Source organism: Helianthus annuus, chromosome 9, assembly GCF_002127325.2.
Source record: "Helianthus annuus cultivar XRQ/B chromosome 9, HanXRQr2.0-SUNRISE, whole genome shotgun sequence".
NCBI lineage: Eukaryota > Viridiplantae > Streptophyta > Magnoliopsida > Asterales > Asteraceae > Helianthus > Helianthus annuus.
The window spans coordinates 119,338,944-119,356,500 of NC_035441.2; the positions used below are offsets into that span (position 1 = coordinate 119,338,944).

General features: G+C 34.5%; 2 protein-coding genes across 4 annotated transcripts; both read left to right on the top strand.

The window, feature by feature from the left end:
- The first annotated feature begins 7,926 nt into the window (after positions 1–7,926).
- Positions 7,927–12,362, top strand: LOC110878371 (E3 ubiquitin-protein ligase RGLG2). 3 transcript variants are annotated; one of them, XM_022126665.2, is made up of 13 exons: positions 7,927–8,187; positions 8,458–8,586; positions 8,707–9,025; positions 9,388–9,472; positions 9,554–9,694; positions 9,784–9,897; positions 9,993–10,090; positions 10,812–10,891; positions 10,971–11,076; positions 11,162–11,289; positions 11,379–11,601; positions 11,940–11,996; positions 12,077–12,362. In XM_022126665.2, the coding sequence occupies exons 3-13, from the start codon at positions 8,726–8,728 to the stop codon at positions 12,155–12,157; spliced, it is 1,413 nt and encodes a 470-aa protein (XP_021982357.1). In that variant the 5' UTR covers positions 7,927–8,187; positions 8,458–8,586; positions 8,707–8,725; the 3' UTR covers positions 12,158–12,362. The 3 variants fall into 3 exon arrangements, with proteins under 3 accessions (XP_021982357.1, XP_021982356.1, XP_021982355.1); XM_022126664.2 differs by having other exon boundaries at positions 8,458–8,575; XM_022126663.2 differs by lacking the exon at positions 8,458–8,586 and having other exon boundaries at positions 7,928–8,187.
- Positions 12,363–16,282: 3,920 nt separating this feature from the next.
- LOC110878372 lies at positions 16,283–17,449 on the top strand. Its single transcript, XM_022126666.2, has one exon. The coding sequence runs from the start codon at positions 16,351–16,353 to the stop codon at positions 17,164–17,166; it is 816 nt and encodes a 271-aa protein (XP_021982358.1). The 5' UTR covers positions 16,283–16,350; the 3' UTR covers positions 17,167–17,449.
- The last annotated feature ends 108 nt before the right edge of the window (positions 17,450–17,557 follow it).

Genomic DNA, 17,557 nt, shown 5'->3' on the forward strand with positions numbered 1-17,557 from the left:
AAGGTTGACCGGAAAGAAACGCGTTTCAGTCTTGTTTTTAGGCGGCAAATTTAAAAGAAAGGTTCGCTAGATTGTGAATAAGAATTATAGGTTTCCATAATTGTTCGGATGTGGCATGTCCGGCCGAGTGGTTAAGTGTGCGTTTGTTATCGTCGAGGTCACGAGTTCGAGTCTCAAAGGGGCCGGTTCTCACCCAGGAGAACCCCCTTTTTTACTCCTTTTTGATTCTAACTGAGTTTCTTAACTCAGTTAGTGGTTCCTTTGATAAATACTAACAATGTTAGACTTAACTTGGTTAACTTCAAAGTTATAAAGGTTTAACTAACTTAGTTAGCTTAAATTAACTTAAATCTAATAAAATTCCTTTATTTATTTCATATTAATTTTGAAAAAAAACAATTTATTTATTTAATTAATTAAATTATTAAATTATTTAATATCGATAATTATTAATTATTTGATTTAACCCAAATTTCTGGTAATCTACCAAATTAACGTACGAATTCCCGATTTTTGTCCGGTTTAGGGTAATCTCTTGATAATACTTGTTTCGAGAGTCAAGATTAGGATATCTTTCCACTGTTTTTATGTGTTTGACATAGTTTAACGTGTTTTAACGTGTTTAACCATAACATAGAATTCAAACAAGCATATGATCAAAACAATACATTTTTCATTATGATTCAAGTCTCGGTTTATAATTTGGAACGAAATAAAGTGCAACGAGAGTACAATTGATTAATTTGGGAAAGTACGATACGACTTGCTAAAAATAGAAAGTTCAGAAATACGAAATGTTACACCGGGCTTCCGGCTGGAAGACATAGTCACCACCTTCGGCCACTTCCGGCCCAGGGGTGGGGCTCGCAACACCCAAATAGATCTATTACTCATGTCCCTCGGTCCTTCTATGAGGATTAATGGTCTTAAGTGTGTGCCTACCCATTCACATGATCTAACAGTTCATTCCTTAGCTAACCATACCATTTATAAACGTTAGTAAACATTTGTAACATGCATTTCATCCTCGAAGTTATAAAACGGAAAACAGTTAAAAGAAAAGGGGGACATGAACTCACAATCTTGCGTTTAGCAAACAGGTGTAACTCAAAGCTTCTCCTCGGTCGCACGACTACCTACACACGTGTTACGGTTTATTAGACGGATGGGTCGTGCCTTGACTTTTAGTCTTATCTGTTATGACTTAGTATCTTTGAGTTACATTTCTTGGTGTCATAAATATTATTCCAAAGTATATAATTATTTGCTAAAATAAAAATATTTTAACTTAAATTATATTTATTAATTATTGGAATATTTGTTAAAATAATATATTTTAACTTATTTGTTTTGTAATCCTTCAAAGAATATTTTCCCCCAAAGATGGGTATACTTATACATGTATTCTTAGACTTGTGTATTTTGCCAAGTATTGGTGACGTATTCCGGTGTATTTATATGTACGAGAATACGTATTTTTATTGTATTTAGTAAGTATTTTTATACTTAATTATTGTATTTAATTTTTCCGGAATATTATAAAAATCACCAATATGTATATTCTTAAAAAATATATATATTTTTTAGGAAAACTTTTATAGAAAATTATCCATAACTTTTCTCTTGGCAAAAATAATTGTATTTTCATATAACTTCAAAAATAATATATTTTCAAGATTAACTTAGAAAATATTTGTAAATTCATTTTTCACCCCAAAATAATATGTTCTAAATTTATTTAAGAAAATACATATTTTTTTCGAAAATATTATATTTTCCAATCGTTCAGAAAACATATATATTTTCTTTTCCCAAAAATAATATATTTCCTTCTTGAAAAAATATGATATATTTTTGTAACAATTATAAAAATCATATTTTTCGTTTCCTTGGTTTCCAAAATACCATTTTACGCCCTTGTCAAAATATATATGAATTTAATTCCGGAATATTTTGTAGTTCACATTCCTTGTTCGGTTTGTCCAAATTTTTGGGTATAAATTATACATTTATTTTCTTGGAATTTTGTATTATAATTCTTGGTATTTTGGTGAGTTATATTATTTCAAGTCCTAAAATAATATAACTAATACACATAATATACAAGTAATCACACAATTGGTGACATCTAAATATATATTTTCCTAAATACATAAGTCACTTTTATTTATCAAAATCCAACCTCCAATATTTGTAATTTTTGTAACAAAAATTATGGCAAATTTTATATGAAAACCATGGTTAAAATTTACTTATAAACACTTGTTTAAAAATATTTTTCTAAGTGTTTAAATTCTAGAAAATTTTTGCCATAGTTTCCCCTTAAAAATGGAGGTTTCCATGCTTTCAAAGCATATCATTTTCTTTTAAAATCATCACAATTCAACAACAATCAAACAACACTTACCATAAGCCAACATCATGCCATTTACACTACTTCATGAACTTGAAATTTTGTAAAAAATTGTAGTAACTTAGTATGTTGTTAAGTAAGCTTAGTTACCCTTTAAAGTGTGGTTATTTATTTATAAATCACATTCTTGCAAATTTTAGACTTTCATAACTTGTAAAATGATTTTTCTAAAAATGATTCTTTTGAATTTTTCTTGTTAACAACATATTTCTACACTTGATTTAACACTAAAAATGTGATTAATTTCTTTAAAAGTCATGGTTATGTAAATCTTGTTTATAAACTTGGTTTCTTGAGAAAACTAGTTTTGAAATCATCCATGTAATAAACGAATAACATGTATTCATAATCATCTTCCACAAAATCATCTTTGTTTTCAAGTTCACGATGAACATAAAGGATGTACATCTTGGTTTTTCATAAGATCATTCACTCACTTGCTAGATCATGTGTTTAATCACAATCTAGCATGTTTCATATGATGTTTAACATCATAAACACAAATAATCAACAATCAAGAAGCATACATACACTAAAACAACAATGATTCTTATGATTTTTAACTTTATGTTAAGAGTTATGTTCTTGACCTTTGATGTTCTTCACATTTAGTTACTTACATATGCTTTTAACTAATCAAAAGAGAAGTAAAATGAGATTAGAAGAGCCTTACTACTAGCACAAGGCTAGGGAAGAGATTCAAGATGAAGATGATGATAAACTTGGTGGTTAATAGCCCTTGAGAGAGGTCCTTCAAGCTTCAATGGCACCAAGCTTCTTATCCTAGCTCCTTACACCTTAGAATCACTTGAGAATGGAAGAATGAGAGGTGAAGATGATGGTGATGGTGGTGGTGGCTCACGGTCGTGACAAGGGAGGAGAGGGAGAGAGGTGAAAGTGTTGGTGTGTTTAGAAAATGAAGTTATGATGGACTTGTGGGTTTATAACAAAAATTCTCCAATATGACTTAATCCAATGGTCTATGTGCTTCTAAAGATTGAAACAAGATCAATTAAAATATTTCAACAAATCAAGGGTGGGGGCCACCCTTGTGACCGTAAACATGAGGGGGGGGGGGTATGGTTATGTTGTAATGGATAGTTAAGTGAACTAGTTGAAATCTAAGTGTATGTTTAGTGTTATTAGTTGTTATGTTATTATAAGAGGTGTTATGATATTCGGGGATCATAACTAGCTCGGAAATGATAAAACAGTGCTTCTAGTGAAAATTTGGTGTTTCGAGTATTGTCCGGTAATTCGGTTGGTTACCGATTCATTAAGGTGCTAAATTACACAGTTTAGTGTGCTTTATGTTCTCTTTTGTGACAGTTTTGATTGCCGACACCTAGGAAGGTATTCTGGACCATTAAACCATAATTATGCATAATATTAAGTTGTTTAAATGCTGATTTTTGCTGAAAATTGCAGAATTATGCAGTTTATGTGAGTTTTAGGCACTTTTCGGCACTTAAACTATCTCTAGGAAGGCAGCTTTATGATCCTTACTTTCCTACACACTATACTAGTGTAACTCTGGGTTTCTGGCTTATTCTGTGCTCTAACATTATGTCTGTCTGAGTACCGAACTCCCGTCAGTACTTCTGATTTGTCCGATAACTATGCTAACTTCGTTTTGTGCATCATTTGAATCATAAAGTGTTGCATGCAATACTGATATGAAATCATGCAATATGTGATGCACTTGTATGTATATGACAGAAACCATTCATGTCATTAATTTAAATCAGCACAGTCATTAAGCCACACATTACTGTTTAATTAATGTACGGACACATGGAAATTTGACAATTGTCACATGTGTTTGGCATTTGTGGATGATACTTATGGTGACGGGAAGTACGTAGGAAGCAACAACCTACCATACCCTATTCAAATACATCTCATTTTCATGAAATTCGAAATCTTTTGAGCATCATTGAAAAAACCACGATCCATATAAGCACGTTATTCTACAAACATCAGATTAGAGAACTCATAGCATACTTGCAAATACAATTGTAGTAAAAACGCTTGCAAGCAATATATCACACCCCAAAATTTAAGCATTTAACTTTTATTCGAATTACCAGACAAATCATAAACAAGTCAATCATCTCAGATCGGAAGTCTAAATTAAAAAAATACATACTACGTTTAAAAGCATTTAAAGTTTCAAACACTCATCAAGATCAATGGAACTCCAAATGTTCATCCGAACAACCTATGCCAAGGTCTATCACCTATCAAATAACCAATCAAATGTCACTGGTCATGCAGTCACTGGTCATGCAAGACCCTTTCCTTTGCTACTCAATGCATTATACCAGCCCCAAAATACACGCTTAAACATGTTAGCTTACACGCCAGTGAAATCTAAGCTAATATTTCATAATACATTCATTAATCATGTTTAAACTCGTGCCATTTTAAGTTTTCTAACACTAACATGTTTACTTAGAACTCAAAGAACATATCTACCAAATTATTAAAAAGAGAGAAAAAAAGACAGTATTCATGATAAAACGTCTTACAATAATGTGTTTAGTAATTGTTGTTGTTTTAAATCATAATCGCTTGCATCTGCACATAATAATAGCACAAGAAAGAACAAAAAATACATATAAGTGTCACTTGACCCGTGTAACGCCTCACTTTTTAGAACTTCCCTTATTTAGAAAGCGTGCCTTGTATTCTATTTATGGAAACTCGTATTCTTTTGTAATCGTATAATCGTTGCCAATCAGTAAAAACCGTCGCTTTAATTGTAATAAAAACTTGGTCATTCTACTTAAATTATGCATTTATTATACGTACTCGTTTCACATTCAAACTACATACAAGTTTGATATACATCCATCTCCTGCACAGACTCATATTTGTTTTGCTTACAATCAGTCCTTTAAATAGGTGTTTTGATACTCTTTATACGTGCAAATACGTATACATGCATTCACGACACTCAAATTATGGTTGCATACATGTTACATACTTGAAAATGTACTAAAAATGGAAGTTATGGCTTAAAATAATAAGAACATAAAAATTCAGGGGCCAAAATGCAATAAATCAAACTTGGTGCTGATAAGGTGGGGTCTCACGAGGCGCGATACCCTAAGCCCTATCTATCGCGGTCCATGAAAACCCTTAATCTGTAGAATATTGTTTTTAGCTATGGGATTGGTCCATTTTCACTCATATCTCCCACCTAACTTCATTTAAAACACTCTTAACTCCTAACCCTAATCACCCACTATATATACACCTATTCTAACACCCATTTTCACTTTCCAAACTCCTCAAACACTCTCAAATCCTCTCAATTCATCCAAATTTCCAATGTTGGCAGATTATACCTTTGCTCAAAATAGTGAGTTTTGAGCACTTTTCTCCATGTTTTCTTGTAACAATCTACTTGGATGACCTTTAAGGATGTTATCCAAGATTCACCAAGGTGAAATCACATGATACATCACTTATATAAGGCTCCCAAGTCAGATTTATCTTCTGATTTATAAAAACTTATGCAAACTCATTTCTTTCATTATTTATCTTGTGAATCTTGTGCCAAACTTGTCCTCAATCAACCTCATGGTTGTAGGACTTGTTTATAGGTGATTCTTATGAGTTTAAGAGGTGCAAACAACTCTAAACTTTCTGTTTTGTTCAATGTTCATGTACCTTTTTTTCTCTTTGCTAAAACTTGGTGGAATCTTGTACCCACCAAGCTCACAACTTAGTCTATAGTTGTGGGTTTTTGTTGAGGTGATTTCCATCAAGTTATGGGTTCAAAACTCTTTACGTTTTAGTTCATACATATCATAATCCAAGTGTTGAAAACAAGCATGATTCATCATCTTCTATATGTTGAACTTGTGACTTGTAAAAGTGTGAACCGTGGGAGCTTTGACTTTCCAATCTAGTTCCACTACCTCACTTGTGAACCTCGTGTATGAACACTCAAGTGGCTTCCTAGTATCAAAGTAACATAACCCCGCCTAGCATCCGACATTTAGCTAACGCTTTCCATGTCGTGGTGGTTCACCCGGGTTAGGATTTACTTGGCCACTTGAGCGTGTATTAGTTAGTTCTTATTTCTTGTTATTCAGGACCCTCCGAATCATCCTTGTGATGATTTGTGTAGTGGTGAATCGTATAACGAGGATAATCCTCCATGCTTGACATACATGATAATATATGACAATCTATGATGGACTTAGTTTTAGGATTATTATATAACTATATAACTATATGTGCATATATGAACATAGCCAACTTTGTGATGGTAATCAAATTATGGTTATTCGTCATGAACTTAGGCTACTTTATCTATGAATCTAAGTCTCTCGTTGATGATTCTAATGGGAAAACTAGGACCCATGAAATCACATACAACTTAGTGTCAAAAACGAGTACTTAGACTAGATATACTTTTATGCATAACATACTTTTGTATTCAAAATTCTAATTCCCGAATCTAATCACTTCATAAACATCGTATAACCCTACCTTCGATTCCTTAAATCATGAACAACTCGTCACTCACGGATAATCGGAAAGCTTTTGCAATATTGTGAGTATACTCGAACACCCTTTTTCATTTTACACTTTTGGGTGCAATATGTTTACTTATTCAACTTACACAAACACTTATACTTTTATGCAATCACACAAACAATCCAATACATATTTGTTGATCATTATTTTAATATATGTTGCAGGTAATAGACGATGAGATGAAGAAACACAACTAGGGTGGACTAGATACACGCCTAAATTATAAACAACATTTATGCTTTATGTTTTTTGTTGCTACAATTTGATCATGTTTTGTTTTGTCGAACGATGTATGGCATTTAATATTTATGAAATTTTGATTAATCATATATTGTCACAATTTAGTGTTATGATGCTATGAAAAATCATGTTTTCGTCTCACTCTGATGTTTCCGCCATCGGTTGGGGTGTGATAGATTGGTATCAGAGCCATAATTATAAGGAATTATGAAAAGTAGGAATTTTTTTACCTAGTCTATAGTTTAGGGACATTATCCTTATTTGTTCTTTAAAATTAATTGCATTCTATCTTATTTGTTTCTATCTATTCTCTTTGGTCTTTAATATACATGCCTTTTCTAAGGCTAACACAATACACACTTGAAGGCAAGATGAAGACACTCTTATTCCACAATCGAAACGACTCACCAAAATCGTGGTAATTCTCATATTTGGTGATGACTTTCAATCCGCTATACTTGTTATTTTGCACGGAATTCGTTTCTTAAAATCCAGCCTCGATTTGATTCAATACAGTATAATTCTCTACTCAAACACAACCCAATTCAAAGTCAATTACACTATTTCCTAAACAATATAATACATCAATTTGTTAAAAAAAAATTCGTAAACTAACAAATAGTTTTGATAAACAACCCATAACCAATCTACCTTACATAATTGAAACTATTATATTCTATCCCTTTCACTATCTATCACAAAACACATCCATTTTCTAATGTGGCCTACAACTAAACCTAACAACCCAATTCAAATGATTTCGCACTACCAAAATATAATCAACAAATTGAGTAGACTTTCAAGAAATTAAGTAGACTCAAACAAAGACTTCCATAAAAATAAAACAACCCACTAATTGATCCAAAAAGCAACGTTGCTTTTCGGAGACATTTGGAATCCGCCATTGATGCTCTCGGATACATTTGGAATCCGCCACTATTACAATCCACAACTGCTGCTGCCTCCTTAACGCAATCCAGGTTTCTTTATCTCAATCATACTTGCAACTTTTGTATCTATTTCACTCGATTTTCAGATCAGATTCTTGTTGTTGTTGTTGTTCTTCGATTGAATCTGCAGACAGATCTGGTTTCATTTATTTGTGTAAAACTCAACTTAATTCGTATTAATTGCTGATTTATTGTTGATTATTTTGATTTAGAGATAATTTAACGTCATTAAATTCCGGTGTCGTAAGCGGTAGGTTGACGTGCAACCGACTAATTTGCAAAATTTTTTTCTTTTTGTAGAAATAATAAATAATGAGTCGTACACGAAATTATTGCATACAATGATGTCGGCGAAGCTTCTTCGTAACCGCTTATTTTAGGGTTCCAGAAAATCATCAGTGTTTTATCTCATGATTTCGTACGGTTAAAGTATTAGTCAACTTTATTATTATTGTTATTATCTGTTGGCGATTCAATATATTTATGGTTGGTTGGTTTTAGGGGCTTAATTGACAGATTGTTTGAGATTATTGTATTGGAATTTTGCAGATAATTTGATTTGAGTTTGATGGGGGGTAAGAGTTCAAAAGAGGGGAGTTACAGGCATTCGTCATCGTTTCAATCGGGTTCTTCGTCGTTTACCGGAAGCCAGTATGGCAGTAGTCCTCAACAATCTTATTCATATCCACCACCACCACACTATGCTGCTCCTGTTCAGGAGGCTTATCCGGCGTATCCACAGCACTATGCTGCTCCTTTTCCTTCGACCGTTCCTGCACCCGCTCCGGCTCCGGCTCCGTCTAGACCGCAGAAGAAGCTTGACCGGAGGTATTCCAGAATTGCAGATAATTACAGTTCTTTGGAACAGGTAGAATTGCTTGCATTATTTGTATGTATACGGATTTATGGTTAGTTGGTCTTTGTTAATCTTGTTATAGGATTTAGATAATATTATACGGTTGAATTTTGTCTTTACTGTTTGGATTGATCATTGATTCTTGAATATGTTGATATTTTTAGGGAGATATTTATCGAAAACACGTCACACTTTTGTAATATTGTGCATTGTGTTGTAGTATGTGCAAGTTAGGGCTAGTAATTTGTTTTATTCGGTGGAACTTTTATGATGGCTACGTTAGTGAAAGTTATTGCATTTTTGTGTATTGTTTTCTTGTAGTTAAGTCAGGAAAATTCGTTACAAGTAGAATGATGCTTTCACTTTTTATGCAGGTGACTGAAGCACTTGCGCGTGCAGGGCTTGAGTCTTCTAACCTTATTGTTGGTATTGACTTCACTAAGAGCAATGAATGGACCGGTAACTTTATTATCCTTGTTTCTTTTCTCTTAATCATAATACTTAAGAAGAAATATGTTAACTATTTACTGGCTAAAATAGGTTCAAGGTCTTTCAACAGAAAAAGTCTACATCATATTGGAGATAATTTGAATCCATACGAGCAAGCAATAACAATTATTGGGAAAACATTAGCTGCCTTTGATGAGGATAATTTGATTCCATGTTTTGGTTTTGGTGATGGTATAGTTCTGTAAGCCAGCACCTGTCGTTTTTAGTAATGATTTAATAAGTATTGACCTTAAATGTTACATTTTGCTATCAACTGGCAGCTTCAACACATGATCAAGACGTTTTCAGCTTTTATTCAGAAGAGAGGTTTTGTAACGGTTTTGAAGAAGTATTGAGTAGGTACAGAGAAATCACCCCGCACTTAAAGCTTGCAGGTCTGAAATACGCTCTACTGTTTTTCTTTACATTTTGCCCTTTATGTAACTTTTAGCTGATGGTTCTTCTAAACTGTTTATTTGTCATGTTACAGGACCAACATCATTTGCTCCAGTCATTGAACAGGCGATGACCATCGTTGAGCAAAGTGGGGGCCAGTATCATGTGTTATTAATTATCGCAGATGGGCAGGTAGATTTATATCTTTGGTCGATAAGAATTTCTTTAATTTTTGTGAATGGTGAATCGGTGATCGTTGATATCTAACATCTGAGCATCTTGGTTTTAAATTGCGTGATGCGCTCCGATGCGTTTAGTCCAAAAATCTGATGCGTGATGCGCGATGCGAGCGCATCACGTATGTGATGCGTTCTTTATAAAAAAATAGTTAAAAATTATTTATACATAAAAACTTATAAAAAGATACTTAAAGTAAAACAACTGACGTAATTAGAAGATAAGAGTTGTGTTTTTTGGTTCAAATCAAGCATACTAAGATGTTAATTATGGAAAAAACCGAACACAGTTCAGAAAATCTGGAAAAAAAGCATAAGAAACAATGTTGCGTGCATCAGAGCGCATTATGCGATGAGCGCATTATGCGAAATGCGCGCAATATTCTCGCATCACGTAAACGCATCGCATCAGCTGTTGCGATGCGCTCTCATTAGTGCATCAGGCGCATCACGCATTATGCGCGCATTTTAAAACCAAGCTGAGCATATATTTCACAGTTTATGACATTGGATTGGGATGGGTATGCCGTACAACGTCTGCAAATCATAGTTTGATGATTATAGTGTCTTGTAGTTTTCATAAAAACTGAATCATTATTTATGGATGAAGTTACAAAATACTAAGTGGCTTTTAATAAAAAATGACCTGTCAAGTCTCTGATTATATTGTTGTGCAGGTAACAAGAAGTGTTGATACGGAGCCTGGTAATTTGAGTCCACAAGAACAAAGAACCGTAGATGCCATAGTTCAAGCAAGGTGTTTGTCGTTTGTACAACTTTAGTTCGATGTTTCTGTTTGTTCTTAATGAAATATAATTTCCCCTTCCCATTTTTAGCAAACTTCCACTCTCGATCGTATTAGTTGGAGTTGGAGATGGGCCTTGGGATATGATGAGAGAATTCGATGATAACATCCCCGCTCGAGACTTCGATAATTTTCAGGTAAGCAATAATCCCACATTCAGTATTATTCCCATAGGTGTTAGCATGGTATATGTTATAATGCTATTTTATGTTTGTATGCTAGTTTGTCAATTTCACGGAAATCATGTCGAAGAATGTGCCTCCAATGCGGAAAGAGACGGAATTTGCTCTATCAGCTTTGATGGAAATTCCTACTCAATATAAAGCAACAATCGAACTTAATATACTAGGGTAACCAACACACTTTTCGTTCTCTTATTTTACTTGCTAGAGATTAAACATAACTAACAATTTAACTGCCTTTTTTATTAATTTTTTAGCGGCCGGAAAGGAATTTCTCCGAACAGGGTTGCTCTTCCTCCACCGATTCATTCTGCATCCTCTTATAGCAGCTCAAAACCGTCACATTCAAGTAGCTTTCAGAAGGGCTCACAGTTTAACTATGGTCAAACTAGTCCCGTTTCTTCTGCTGGGTCCTACTATGATCAAATGAGTTCTCAAAGTCCGGCTCCACCCGCTTCAAATTCTACATATGACAATCAGGTACAAATAGCTCTGCCTACGTGTGAGTTTTTGGTAAACTTCTAAATGGATCAGGATGGGTCAAGTCTGAAATCTGAATACTCTTTTCTTCCATGAATTTTAAATGTTATTAATTGTTAGTTAAAGTCTCATGATTTGAGAGGTTTTATGCATTAAAAGATGTTGGGTGACTTTCAACTTGTGTGACACGTTTTCTCAGTAGGATAACTTTGGGTTATCACTTATTTGCTAACCGGTCCAATGGGTAAAACCGAATTTTATCTGTTTTGATATTTACCAGCAGAATCTGTTCATATTGTTACTTTCATTTGCATTCCCTTTACTTACATATGTTGCAGGTATGTCCCATTTGCCTTACTAACCAAAAGGACATGGCATTTGGCTGTGGCCACCAGGTACTTGATTATCTTCATCTGTATTCGTTAAAGTCAAACTGAATTCAAATAGTCAACTCTGTTACGTGTTTTATTTGCAGACTTGTTGCGAGTGTGGACAAACTCTTCAGTTGTGCCCTATATGCCGAAAATCAATTGAAACTAGAATAAAGCTCTACTAGATCTGCGATGTGTTTATTTTCCGTATGGTTCTAACTTCTTTTGGTGCAAGATGTTCTTTCTGTGTTTGGTGAAAAAATAATTGTTTGCGTGAGTTGTTTTGTGGATTTGTAAATGAAAGTCAATGTCGTTGTACAGCCGTCGGTTTGGATTTTTATTTATTTTATTAATGGTATTTGATTTGATTCTTTCGCCATTTTGGCAGGATTCATTTTCATGTTTACTCAATCACTCCACTGTCTTTGATAATAGGCTGATAGCTTGTGTCCATTAGAAAGATGATTATGAAGATTAATTTGATACCACGTGTTATATCTTTGTTAGATGTTGCTGCACCGGATTCACTGCTTCTCGACAGTTGTGCCGTGTGCGTCTATCTGGACTTGCGCATTGTAAACACTGTTGAGTCTTGTCATCCGACTCCCGCATGTACCAAGACTCCCAAGAGTTCTTGAGAGTGAGCAGTTGATGTGTATTTGTCTGCTTGTTTTGGTGGTAGCTACAGGGTTGCGTTCTGAAGTCTACCTAGTCAGTAATTTGGGGTAGACTTGTGTTATTTCGCTATGACCATTACCTGATCCGTAGTCGAGTGTGCTTGATGAACGAGGTTAAACTGAGCCTGAGCTGGATTTACCTGCAGACATTACTAGACACCACTAGGCGTATGATTTTATAGGCCACTGAATTTACCTTGTTAATGAAATTAGCAACTTTTTTAGAACGGCCACTCCACGCCTTGCCCACCACCCCATCCCCTCCTTCACAAGGTGTTGCCCCTTCCCCATGAAGATCTCCACGGGTGTTTGGGCATTTGACTTTGGTGTTGCCCCTCTTCCATCATCGACTTTTAGGAACCGGTTTTTAAAAAAACCCGATTTGTGCACCACTACGCTCTAGCGGAACACGAGTCCTTTGTGTCTTGGGTGTGCTTAACACCATTGGGTTAACACGTTTGTGAATTGTGATGCATCGTTTACATTTAGGTCATATTTTTTATATCCTATAAATTATTAAGAATACTTTATTATATTTATATTTTGTCTTTTTTCTATATTTATGTACAAGTATAAGTCACTATTTAGATTTTTTTTTCTGCTTTGTATATACATTTCCATATACATCGCAAACTAAGTAGTATTCATTATAATATATTTTATGAGATACATCTCAGTTAAAAATAAAATAAATATTGATATATAGATACAAATAAATAGGATCATTATATATGTCATGTCATAATAATATCGTACAAATGGTGTTGACATACATGACTTAATAGTTGCGTATCTACTTTAACTCACGTATATGATTTAAACACGAAGATTAAAGAGAAGCAACATGAAAGTGAATTCATACCAAGATTTTAATCGAGAGTCAAAAAATATTTAGTTTATAATGGTGTTGCAAATTGTGGAAGTCATCATCAAGTCCCACATATTAAAAGGCTTGATTGCACTGAAAAGTCCTTATAAGTTGGAAGCACAAGCTAAAAGTCGTTTTAAAGTTGTTAAAAGTCTCCTTTGTAATTATGTATTTCGTGTGCCCAACTAAAGGGGATTTAAAGGTGATGTGCGAATATCACCAAATAAGCATCTCCAGCGTGGTTAAAGAGGATAAGGCAGACAACGACATGGCATGGGCAGGCATCAGGTGGGCGGGCGCCCTATTGGAGGCTCGTCCTGCTCCGATTGTGTGCATCCTGATATTCAGATGCGAGCTAATGGGTTCATGTGAGGGCCATGTGTGAAACAACTATATAACTTTTTAAAAAACTTTTTAACTACTACAAAAGATGAATTAATTTTATAGAGTTGTGAAGGCTTCTTTAAGAAAAAAAAACTGTTAATTTTTTTTTTTGTCATTATAAATACAACTTATGCTCAAACATTTTTTTCTGCCTGTATAATAGACCAACAAAAGAGACAGCCAAGCCAGTAGAGCCAATGCTAGATATTAGCCAAGGGGCTGGGAATCGCAAGACATGACCCGTCCGTTTTGCTAAGCATAACCATACTGGGAATGTCACAATTCCAAAAATAATTATTAGAAAAAAATAATACATGAATAATTCAAATATTTGGGTTAAAAATCACAAAGTCGAATTCTAATGCTTACATGATTCCAAAATTCGAATGCTAATGATTGGAAAAGCCATGTATGAAGCTATTGATGGGAGAATGAAAAAGTCCCGCTAGAAAAGACAATGAGATATATTGATAATTGCATATCCGTCAAGTACCCATTTGTCAGTATCCATAAGGCATCGAGTATACCCGATTAGGGGTGTTCATCGAATCGAATAACGAATTAATCAAATCGAATTATTTGATTTTTTGTTTTTTAACCTGAATTCGTATTCGATTAAGATTTAATTTATTCGATTCAATACGTATTTGAAACTCGAATATATTCAAATTCGAATAAATTCAATTTCACCCTAAACAATAAATTATTTAACTTCATTTTTAAATCTTCTACAAACTAATTATTTATAACTTAAAAAGTAATAATCTGCGATACTAATAAACTAAATTTAGAAGTTAGGCCGGTTACTATCAGCGATGTAAGTTAAGTAAGAATTTAGAAATTAGTAATATGAGCTTTGTCATTAGGTTTGCTAATATTATGAATGATAGATTTATCACTATGTGTGTGTAAACTGAATCGAGTTTCGAATCGAATTGAAAATCATAAATTCGTATTCGATTACTGGACTCGAGTCGAATTCTGAATACTCTTATAACCGATTACTTGTTAGTTTCTTAAAACTTGCTTGTAGGGATTCCCAAAAACATTTACTACCATTGTTAATTTTGTATAACTTTATTACCCTAGTATTTAAATTAGTAGATTTCCCTGTTACCTAAGAATAAATTTACCCTAGTAAGTTAGAATTATAAAAACTAAGAAGTTTTTAAATTAGTAGATTTCCCTGTCATCTAAGAATCATCATCATCATACTCAGTAAATCCCACCAACAGCAAAGCAAAGGTAGGATCTGAGGAGGGTAAGATGTAGACAGCCTTACCTCTACCCCGTAGGAATAGAGAGGCTGCTTCCAGTGAGACCCTCGGCTCAATCTGTTATCTAAGAATAAATAAAAATTAAAAAGAATGTTTACTTGTACGGTTGATGTAAATGAATGTTTTAGGTTATGCGAAGAGTATGAGGAAATGGTGGATCATTTATTCACTGCATGTTCAATGGCTATTCGGGTGTGGGAGGCTATCAGTACTTGGTGCCCCCCCCCCCGGATCTTCGCTTTCGAATTCAAAAGATTATCCTTGGATTGGTCATTATTTCGTGTTGGTGTATGTGGAAAGGTAGGAACGAGTTGGTTTTCAATCAGATCAGGAGAAGCCCGCACGATATTATGATAGAGATTAAGTCGAGAGGTTTTGGGTGGGTTAAAAATAGAGCGTCATGTAAATATAGGGTTATTGGATTTTATCACCCCTAACTATTGGCTATTGGCCACTGCAACCCTCAACAATCACTTTGACGCCTGTCACCCCCAACTTAACACTTAGTGTGTTCTGTCACCACGTCGTTAACCGATCACTAACTTTTGATGTTGTTTTTATACTTTTGGGGTGCATAGGGATCTTAAGAAGGTTTTAGAGATCTTTGGACACCCCCAAAAAGTATATTAACAAGCTCAAAAGTTAGTGATCAGTTAACGACGTGGTGACAGAACAAAGTAAGTGTTAAGTTGGGGGGTGACGGACGTCAAAGTGATAGTTGGGGGTGACAGCGGCTAATAGCCAATAGTTAGGAGTGATAAAATCCAATAACCCGTAAATATATTAGTTGGAAGGAATAGTGTAAATACCCTCTGTATATGTTGTAGTTTTGTCCTTTGCCCGTTTGGGTCGGGGTTTTTTTTAGTATTGGTTTTTTGCCCGTTTTGATCAGAGGTTATTTTTAATGAGGTTTAATTTAAAAAAAAAAGAAGATATCACTTAATAATTCAGCAAAAAATTTTTCAACTAATCTCATGTTCTCTTAAATATTTTTTATTTTGGTTTTAGTTACTTCATTTGAGATCAACCATACCTATTTTCTAATGAGTCATGACCACACAAATCAGAAAATAATAAAATAATAATAAGAAAAACCCTGATCCATCATTTGTAATTGTAAAGATTGGCCACAACAAAACTTCTCAAGTCTCACCAAGAACACAACTTTCCACATGAACACCCTCCAACCAACCCTCAAACCCTTCAAATGGAACCCAATCCCCAAACCCACAACAATCTTGAAACCCAAAACCCAAATCAACCCAATCAAATCACAATCAGCAGGCAAGATCAAACGTACAGTTCTCACAAAAGAAGGTAAAACCAAACTCAACATATCTCCTGACAGAGACTTCTATGCATACCCAAGATTTGTAACCCATGTAGACAACACCTTCATTCACACATTAACCAATCTTTACCGAAACCGGTTGCGCCCAGAGTTTGAAATCCTTGACCTCATGAGCTCATGGGTTAGCCATCTGCCCAAAGAGGTTAACTACAACAAGGTAGTTGGTCATGGGCTCAATGCACAGGAGCTAGCCAAGAACTCTAGACTTGATTACTTTGTTGTTAAAGATCTTAACCAAGATCAGAACTTTGAGTTTGATGATGCTAGTTTTGATGCTGTGTTGTGTACAGTTAGTGTTCAGTATTTACAAGAGCCCGAAAAGGTTTTCGCTGAGGTGTTTCGGTTGTTGAGGCCGGGTGGGGTGTTTATAGTGAGTTTTAGTAATAGGATGTTTTATGAGAAGGCGGTTGGAGCGTGGCGAGAAGGGACCGGGTATGGGCGGGTGCAGTTGGTGGTTCAGTATTTTCAATGTGTTGATGGGTTTACTGAGCCTGAAGTGGTGCGGAAACTAGGCGATGGAAAGACGGGAGATGGGTCGGTTTTCGGGTGGGTTAAAGGGGTTTTGGGATTGTTGTCTGGTTCAGATCCTTTTTATGCTGTTATTGCTTACAAGAATTTTAAGCCTATCTATGATTGATCAGTTATTAAATTTGTTGAACATTTGAGTTATAGCTATCAGATTGTCTTTGATTAACCAGCCGTTATGAGATGTGATGCAAGTTGTAATTTAGAGGTGTTAAATGGATCGTATTCGTAGGGTGACAAGATGAAACCGAACGCGGCAAGAAGTTGGAAACTGTGGCAGAGATATGAACCCGAACATGACACGAGTTTTCTAGTTTATATTCTTTTCTTGCATATTTAGATTTACATATGTACTACTAGAAATACAAATGCATATAAACAAGAATGTTTAATTACCCTGTTTTTATTTTATTTTTTAAATCTGATATAAAAGACTCAGTTATCTGAACGTGACTGGTATTAATCTGCAACTAATCCGAATCCGTTTAGCTTAAATGCTTGTC